Raw genomic sequence first — 9,964 nt, 5'->3', positions numbered from 1 at the left:
GACAAGTTTAAAAAAAAAAAAAAAAATAAAAAAAAAAAAATATATATATATATATATATATATATATAAAAACTACAAAAGCACATAAAATTACTAAAATTTAGAGGAAAACTGGAAATATAAAAATAAGCTAATTCAAAATATTAAATACTATAACAGCATATAAATAATACTAATGCTCTTTTCCATACAGTTAGGCAAATGGTGACCAAGGCTGTAAAGCAAGATTTTTAGCGAATATTTCATTCCATTTAAAGCTATCATACATCCTCAGAACACATGATGTCAGAAGCCTTATTGATGAGACTTTTATGCCATTTGAAGGCTTGACAGTCTGTGGTTCCCATTTACTTTCATTGTATAACAGAGCAGAGCAGACATTCTGCTAAACATTTCTGTTCCACAAAACACAAACTCATACAGGTTTGGAATGATATGAGGGTGAGTAAACAATGAAAAAATTCATTTTTGAACAAACTATCCCTTTAAACATAGAATAGTTTGTCTAATCTACATACAATGCCAGTTTGCAAAAGCTAGCTCCTACATAATCATTCAGCGAAAGCTTTGTATGTTGTATTTTTTGTGCTGGTAAATAAACTTGTGATAAAAAACATGCACTGAACATCAGGCGATTTAACTGAGCTTGCTAAATGCAAAATGTTACCTCACTAGCATGTGCGACTTATAAAGAAATGTCAGTTCTACAGGGAACAAAATGGTGCTGTTGCTTCGTAACAATGAATATGTGCAGTCCTTGTGTGAGAACAGACCTCAGACTGCAAACATAAAGTGATAGCAGGCGTTTATGTTTTTGTTGTGGGACTGAAATTGTAAAAAACGTCCTCCCCACATCTGACTGAATCCCTGGGGCAGTGGCGGCAACAGCTTCAGAGCAAAGCATGTTTGGGTCCTTCACTGACACATGCACAGGGAGTCTTTAATCCCCCCGGGTCCTGCTGCGGACCCCCCTGCATCTCTGCCTGGCAAACAGCTGATAATGGCCTTTAATCTAGCCCACTTCAGACACATGTTTTTGCCCTGATGTGCCTTTAATGTGTTTTTTGTGTAACATGGATCACTCATGCCATCTCTGCACTCAGCACACTCCCTGTTGCTGCTTCTCTAGCTAAAACCATCTCTAAAATCCTCACAAACAGCATTAAAAAAAGGAACTCATTTCCTGACAATGAAATTGTAAATTTTTGCTACATTTCAGTTAAGGTACGGTCACATTTACCACTGTTCTGTGAATTTTTCGTGGGCAAAATCCAGCCATTTTGATGAGGAATTTCATGTGAGGGTAAAAAGACTGCACCACGTAGATTTTACAACGGGTTCAAGTTGGTTACGCGAATTTGCTGCACTGACCAACGGAAAGCTGGATGATTTGAAAATGACTTCTGCGTGAGCTGTGCTTTGTACATTACTACACTACTGACAATGAACTTTTTTTGCCCATGAAATTTCACTTTTGAATAGAAATGGAAATCCACATGATTGCCACACTATTGCCAATAGAAAATGGTCATTTGTCCATTAATTTATTCTATGAATCCACACTAATGGGAATTTCACATGAAGGCAAAATATTCCCCTGTGAAGATTTTGCAACAGGTTTAATGGGATTGCTGAATGTAAGTTTTGTTTTCTTTGCTCACAAAAAGTATTCTCGTAGCTTCATAAAATTATGGCTGAACCACTGATGTCACATGGACTATTTTAATGAAGCCCTTACTACCTTTCTTGGCCTTGAACATGTCAGTTATGCTGCTGTCTATGCAGGGTCAGAAAGCTCTCAGATTTCATCAGAAATATCTTAATTTGTGTTCCGAAGAGGAACGAAGGCCTTATGGTTTTGGAACGACATGAGGGTGAGTAATTAATGACTGAATTTTCATTTTTGGGTGAACTATCCCTTACATTTTTTTTATGCGGATGTGCTGAATTGACCAATGGAAAGCTGCTTGATTTGGCAATTACTTCTGTGCGTGCTATGCATCGTACCTTGGTATACTATTGACCATCTATGTATACTATAGTCACTAATGGTATATTAACTGTTGTTCAGCAAATTTTCCACTGACAACATCCAGTCATTTCAATGGAAATGTACACGATTAAGAATTTCGCATGAGGGTAAAAGACTTCCCCATGCATATTTCGCAACAGGTTCAAGGTTGGTTACACAGATTGGCAGAACTGGCCAATGGAAAGCTGCTTGGTTTGACAGTGACTTGTGTGAGCTGTGCTTCATTCACCAATAAACTATTGACAATGGACCTTTTTTGCCCATGACATTTCACTAATGTGACCGCACCTTGACTGAGCGTTGGCTGCATTAGCAGTTTTAAAAATATGCATTTTTAAAAGCTTTAAATTTATAACCACTTCCATATAAATGGACGGAAAATCATTTTAATATCGCAATGCATTATCCAGCCGACCACGTCCTCGTGTCAACCATTTAAAATAATTGCATTAGGCCAAAATATTTTGGAAGCCATGAAATGAGTGGACAAACTTGATTACACCCAAGGCCAAAATACTATTTCTCTGTTTGTTTTCTATATTCCATTTCCTGTTTTCTGTAACCTGCTTGTGTACAGTACCAACGTGAAGGCCATTTCCTTTGTTTTCAGGGAAAGTTAATTTGAAGGGAAACAAGTCAATGCCTTCAAATTACAGCCTGAAGCGCCTCATACCTCCCAATTTGAAGCTCTATAATTAGCATAAGTAATGACATTTAGAAGCTTTCATTGGTGTGGATAATGAGCAGATGGTCCTCCTCAGAGGAGAGCAGATTTGTTTCTGTTCCCAGAGCAGAGCTGGGGGAAAATGGCACTAATTCTGCGTGCACGAGACACTGCTCTGAGACCAGCCTCCGCTAACGGCTGCAAGCCTCGGCTTAAGACATGCCAATGACAAGTAATATCGAGCATTGTCTGCGCATCTTCTGTTCGATTCCTGAAATATCTGGGCTTCAGCAGAACTGGCTACGAGTTTCTTGGAGGAGGAAAATCCTGCCAAATTGACTCAGGACGCCGTGGTGAAATTGAATCGCTCTAAGCTCTCGGATGGAATGTTCCGCCAGCTTGTGGCGGTGAGGATGGATGCATGTTTGTATGTCTGTCCATGTGTACGTACACACTGCTGTCGGTCAGGGAGAGAGTGTCTGCATCGCTGGACATGCTCTGCTGCTCGCTGTCGTTGGCACTGGTGGCGGGAGCCAGCGCGTAGCCGGTGTTCACGTAGTACGGGTTGATGGGCTCCCTCCATGACGCGTGTCTGTTGATGAGAAATGGGACAGAGGAGATTCCTGTTAGACACGTGATTAGGAAGACAAAACAGGTCATCTCAGTGAAACGACGCATTATATTCATGCATTTCTAAGTAATAATGACAAATGAGGGATGCTCAGCTGATTGCAATCAGTGAATAATCACTTTCTATGACTCGACTGTCTGTCAACTTCACCAGATCACATTTGTGACCCTGGAGCACAAAAGCAGTCTTAAGTAGCACGGGTATATTTGTAGAAATAGCCAACAATACACTGTATGGGTCAAAAATATAGATTTTTCTTTTATGCCAAAAATCATTAGGATATTAAGTAAAGATCATGTTCCATGAAGATATTTTGTAGATTTTCTACTGGAAATATATCAAAACTTAATTTTTGCTAAGTAATATGCATTGCTAAGAGCTTCATTTTGACAATTTGAAAGATGATTTTCTCATTATTACCTCAGATTCCAGATTTTCAAATAGTTGCATATCAGCCAAATATTGTCCTATCCTAACAAACCATACATCAATGGAAAGCTTATTTATTCATCTTTCAGATTATGTACAAATCTCAAAAAAAAAAAAAAAAAAAGACCCTTATTTTTGTGGTTTTTATGGTTTTGTGGTCCAGGGTCACATTTCAGTAATGCAATAGACACCAGTTTGCTTTAAGACTTCAGCATCACTTTAAAACAGTAGGAAAAACAACTAACAGAGAAACTAATATTACCAACATCAACAAAACGAAAAGGCAGGGAATGTAATTATACATAATTCAATAACCACCATTTAGAAATTAGATAAAAATTGCAAAATATTTCAATAAAAGGAAAGAATAATTAAATAACAATGAGGAATACACAATTTTCAATCATGAAGAGATGAATAAATGAATGAATAAATACATGAATAAATACAGAAAGCTCTCACATTAAGTTAAAATGAATAACAAATTAATTATTTCCTCTAAAGGACCATGTATGCTAATATGGATATTTTATGTATGCCTACATGTTCTTTTTAGGCCTATTAAAAACATTTCAAAAATTAATGTTTTTTGCTTGTTGATTTATTTTTTATAAATGATACCATAGCTGTTGTCTAGATTGTCATACTGTTGGTTGATTGATAATTATGCTAAAAGTGACTGTGAGAGATTACAAATAACCGGTTATGTCAGAGATCCTGATTTAAAAAAACAAAAAAACAAATAAGGATTGGCATCTGACTATTGAGCTGACAAGACAAAAAATATATCGCTGTTAAAATCTGATTGTAGCATCACTACGTTATATAATTATAATTACATACAAAGATGTAACAAGTCATAAAGATAACGCTACGCCCTTACCTGCCTTATTGAAGATAAAATCCTTTTTGAAAAGGACCTGCCTTCTATTAATGATAGCACACAACTAATCAAGAGCTTCATCACATAATTAACCTTAAATATTTTCAAAATGAGCTTTCAGCTGGGTGGAGGCAAAACGCAGACAATTGAAATCTCAGAAAACCCAATTATCTTGCAATTAGTTAATGCCGACAAAGAACAAAAACATACCACACACAGTTGAGGACATCATCTTGTCATGTGAAAACTGCAACAAGAATAAGTGTTTCACTGCTTAAGTGCTCTTAAAATATAATTGGGTCAATGCCTGTTCTCCAAGCTAGCATTCTATTGGAACCAAAGACTATAGAAATACAAAGACGGTTCACTCCTATACTTACGAATGGGAGAACCTGCAATGGCACAATATGGAGGAATAGTCCCACCTCCTAAATGAAACAGCCAATCGTTGATTGGTAAAGTCATTGCGTCACTGCAGCAGCCGTTAGAAGCTCCGGTTCCCATAGAAACCTGAGGCTGGACCAGCCGATGCGCATGCGCAGTAGGGGTGTAACGATCCATCGATATGGATCGATACATTGATTAAATGTCTAACGATACGATGTATTGATGCCACATGTAAAATATTGATTTCTGTAGTATAAATAGGCACCTTATTTTGACACTGTCCACGTTAACCAATGTCCGTCTATGCATTACCGCCAACGTGTGCATTCTCGTTCAAACTCACGTGTCGGGACGATAAGACTGCCTGAATGGCGAGCGTAAAAGACGCTTGAGATAGTTGACGGAATTGTCGAGCGCTTGTGAGAAGAAACTGTACATTATTGTTTCTCCTAAACAACATTTAGGGGAAGTCGTGGTGCATCCAGTGGTGAGATAATTACGGATTATAATGACATATACTGTTTTTTTTACGCATTGCATCGCGCCGCGTAAACATAAAACCATGTCTGCATGACATACTACATTGAGAAATGACAAACTACAAGTGCTATTCTACACTCCTCAAAACTCACATTTGAATCATCATTGGCAAATTCTTTAAATATAAAAAACTTACTGGCTGTGAGTCAGAACAACCGGCATTGTAGTCTACTCTCCCAGGATCAGGAAACAGTCCTCCATAAAATGCGTTTCACACTTGCAACTTTACAGATCTTCTTTATGCACCAAGAGTTTGTAACACTCCAAAGAGAAAGGAAAAATTGAAATCGCATCATATGACCCCTTTAATATCCTTTCTTTAACATTTGAAAGGATACTATGGCAAAGTTATTGCTTTCTTTATTCAAACTAATTTTGTTTCATGAATATATGGTTGACTTGAAGAATGAAAGCTATATCATACACTTGGAAAATTATGAGCTATATCACCGCTTATCGACACTAGGGGTGTGACAATACAGAGAGATGAGACAAAATACAGATAGACCAAACAAAGTAGTTTCGCTTTCACAATGAAACACACGGCGGGCTAGAGTGAGCAGCGGTGAAAGCCGATCTGGCGATCCACAGCGCGAAGTTGAAACAATGCAGTTGTATTTAGAAATACTTTAACTAATCTAGGGCTGTAACTAATGATTATTTTGGTAATCAACTGATTATTTTGACAATTGAGTAATCTGGTATTTTTTAGTAACACAAATAGACCTAAGTGAAAACCAGGCTTTATAATGACTATTTATATATAAACTAAATATGAGGCAATAATAATTGGCTCAAATAAAATATCAAAACCAAGTAATTACATGGTTTTATTGAACAACACTGTTAAAATACATAATGTAATATTCCTATACACACAGTATAAACATAACCAACTTAAGTACATTATGTAGCCTATTATAACAAATACCTGCAGAGGACGCTCACGGCCTGGTGACATTTCACTTTACAGCGTGATTTAACAGTCTTTACTGGTAAATTACCGGTAAGTTACCATTAAGAGATCATGTGAGAACAGGACCTTTTCAAAAATCCCGGTAAATTTGTTCTAGAGATCATATCATTCTTATGGAGATGACATGATTACTCTGAACTGTTTACAAAGCTCCGCTGCTTTTTAATTAGTTTTCCTATATAAATATGCATTAGATGGACATCTTTGACCATTGCGCCTCGCAGCTTTTTCAACGTGTCGCGCTTCTCTATTCATCAGGGCTGCGACTCTGCAATTGGACACTATTATGCGCGTCTCGTATTTATAAGAGCAAAAAATTCTGATTGGCTAGTAATGTTAGTTTGGTTGAGAGTGAAAGCTGTGCTCCTCTCATACCATGGACTCGCAAGTGATATCAACAAGTTTTTTTAAATGTAGGATTAAGCTTGTTTGAGATGAGCAAAATCTGCACAGCGCCGATCACCGGTGATCACCACAAGATGCTCCATTGCACTGATTGGACTCACCTGCAGCCAATCACACACACACTATAGGCTTGTTTGAGATGAGCAAAATCTGAGCAGAACCGATCACCAGTGATCACCGCAAGATGCATGCCGGTTAGAAAAGTGTCCGAGTTACGTCCGACTTGCTCTGTTGTTATGCTGACATGTGTCAAAAAACTCTCGCGACGGCGGGACTGCTGTGTCGGATTGTGCAGTCGGGCACAGTTGCTCTCCATCGACTGCGCTGATCAAAAGCATGATGGGAATCGACTAGATGACGACACAGCTTAATGCTCATTGGTTCAGACAACCGTGATGCTGCGTTCTCTTATAAAATATCAAATTTTTTTTTGTCTGATTTCATGTGATTATGTATTTAAATTATGCATGAATGTTCCCAAACACTATGACAAACCTGTGATGCTGCGTTCTCTTCTAAAATATTTTTTTTTTATCTGATTTCATGTGATTATGTATTTAAATTATGCATGAATGTTCCCAAACACTATGACAACGCGATCTCTGTGTGAGATAATGTGATTGTCATATTTATATAAAAATCTAAAATACATGTTTGTATTCAAGTAAAAATGAATGATAAACACACCTTTTGTATGGAATTAAATAGCAAGCACTTTGAGTGTCTTGTTCATCATTTATTTTCATATAAAAGAAACAGAACTGAAATTATATCATGTTTATTAGCAACACATCACGCGAGTGTGAATAACACGATATCCGCCTTTGATCTCGTTGGTATCTGCTCCACTTCGAGAGGGCAGAACGGTCCGTCTTGACTGCGTTTATTTCACTCCTCCCCTCACTGCAGCCGCCTACATTTCAGGCGAGGCGAGGCACATCTCAAACAAGCCTATTATTTTTTTCCCGCTGCCAAACGCTGCACGCCGGAGATCCGGCATGGTGCTGGAGAACTTTAAGCCCTGCATTATTTTACACATTGCATATTTTAGCAGAGAAGCCTGAAAGACTGTCTTGACTAGTGTTGCCACGTTACCAACATTTCAGTATTCGGTACCAATACCAGTGAAAAGCCACGGTTTTCGGTACCAATTTCGGTACCAAAGCAAAACACAAAAACATGCTAATTAAATTTGACTATACTTTCATTTAATCCAAACTGTGTACATATTTAATTTTAAAGGGCTTTTAAAACCTTCTAGAGTTATTCAGCCAAGAATAACAACTAAGTTAGCTAAAAAAAATTTTTAAAAAAAGCCCAGACCTGCTTTTCTGACTGATATGACACAAACAATGTTAACCATTTATACATTCTCTAACACGGATATTTTAGATTCACAATTCATTTAAAAGCCTCTGGTGCGTAAAAATAGTAAATATCAAAATATCATGTCCTCCTGTTTTTTTTTTTACCATGATAAAAGTTATAGGAGCATTAAATAGTTAATAAAGAAACTTCATTCTAATGCTCGTTATATTAGCGTTAGCCGCACTTATGCTAACGATTAACTACTCTAATAACAGCGATGTTCATTTCAATCCGACATTCAAATTAAAATATTGTTTTATTTTGTTTGTTTCCCACAGACTTGCACTCTATTTGTGGCGGCATATATATGCAAATGAATTTTCTGCCAGCAGGAGGCGCTGTTGGAGCGGGAGAGATAGAGGTTTCCCCAGTAACGGCTATAATCAAATAAGTGCTGCACTCACAAACGCTGCTCACTGTGCTCAGGCATTACAGGCAAGATGAAATGAGAATGACATCCATAATTTTTTGAAGACAGTCGGTTTCCTTCAGAAATACAGTGATATAAAAACACCCACACCAGGTTTCGACTTTGACATGTGCAGTGCTCATGTTTATTCAACGAAGTCAAAGCCTTTTGGAAAATCTATTTGTAGCCCCAAATAAATCAATGTATAGGATGAAATGAAACTTACCTGCTTGAACTCTTTCATTTAATCTGGGTGTCTATCTTTAAAGTGTTTTGTTAGTTTGATGTTTTTCCTCATTTTGAGGTCGCCATGTCTCAGTGCTTTTATGAAGAGAGCTCATCTGCGCACCTTTCGGATATCGCATCAAGAACCGGGTTGACCGGGTACTCGGTACCAATGTTCCCTCTAATATTTTTTCTTGCCAAGCAAAACTTTTCTCTATTGGGCGGACATTTCGGCCACCTGAGCAAAAGCATTCTTTATACCAGACTTGTACAGCGTAACTTGTACTTGTAACTTTTAACTTTAAAGTCCGCATGAAATCAAAATTGACTTTATTTACTTTACTAGCGACATTGCTAGTCTTGATGTGAACAATTAATCCGTGCAAGTTAATCCGCTGAAAAAAAAAATGTTTGTTTTAGTAATCTTTAATCAAAATCTGAACATTTACTTCCACTCTAGAATGACATTCCTTCTCTGATGACGTCAGTTTGACGGCTTGGGCAAAATATCCTTAAACACACCCCTCCAACCGTTAGTTTGCAATGAGTGAGAGATGAGAGGAGGAGCGCAAAAATAAAACTAAGCCCTCCCCTCAGTATTCAGTTTCAGCTGGAAATACGTCACTTCACTGAAATAAAGTCGGCAGCAACTTCCGGTTCAAGCAGACTTTAATGTGCTATTTGTATTTAATTTGACCCGTGACTAAATGATGACGTTTTAGGTTACCTGAGAAAACTTTCTTTTTTTACAGTACACTGCCATTCAAAAGTTTGGGATCAATAATGTTTATTACAGAAGTTTCTTATGCTCATCAAGGCTGTATCTATTAGATAAAAATACTGAATATTATTTCACCAAATAATATTGTGAAATATTATTGCAATTTAAAATAAAAGTTTTCTATTTTAATATACATTAAAATATAATTTATTCCTATGAAGCAAAGCTGTATTTTCAGCATCATTACTCCAGTCTTCAGTGTCACATGATCCTTCACAAATCATTCTAATATGC

The 9,964-nt window shown here is 37.2% G+C and overlaps 1 protein-coding gene across 3 annotated transcripts in view; it reads right to left on the bottom strand.

The window, feature by feature from the left end:
- LOC107703383 (axin-1-like) overlaps positions 1-9,964 on the bottom strand; it is a 56,357-nt gene that overhangs the window by 22,001 nt on the left and 24,392 nt on the right. For all 3 annotated transcript variants that reach the window (XM_016505989.1, XM_016505991.1, XM_016505990.1), the window contains exon 3: positions 3,148-3,288. In XM_016505989.1, coding sequence (XP_016361475.1) covers positions 3,148-3,288 — 141 coding nt within the window. The remainder of the gene's footprint in view (positions 1-3,147; positions 3,289-9,964) is intronic.

The sequence above is a fragment of the Sinocyclocheilus anshuiensis genome, unplaced genomic scaffold (assembly GCF_001515605.1).
Source record: "Sinocyclocheilus anshuiensis isolate Anshui unplaced genomic scaffold, SAMN03320099.WGS_v1.1 scaffold58, whole genome shotgun sequence".
Taxonomy (NCBI): Eukaryota; Metazoa; Chordata; class Actinopteri; order Cypriniformes; family Cyprinidae; genus Sinocyclocheilus; species Sinocyclocheilus anshuiensis.
This window is presented reverse-complemented; position numbering and strand designations above follow the sequence as displayed.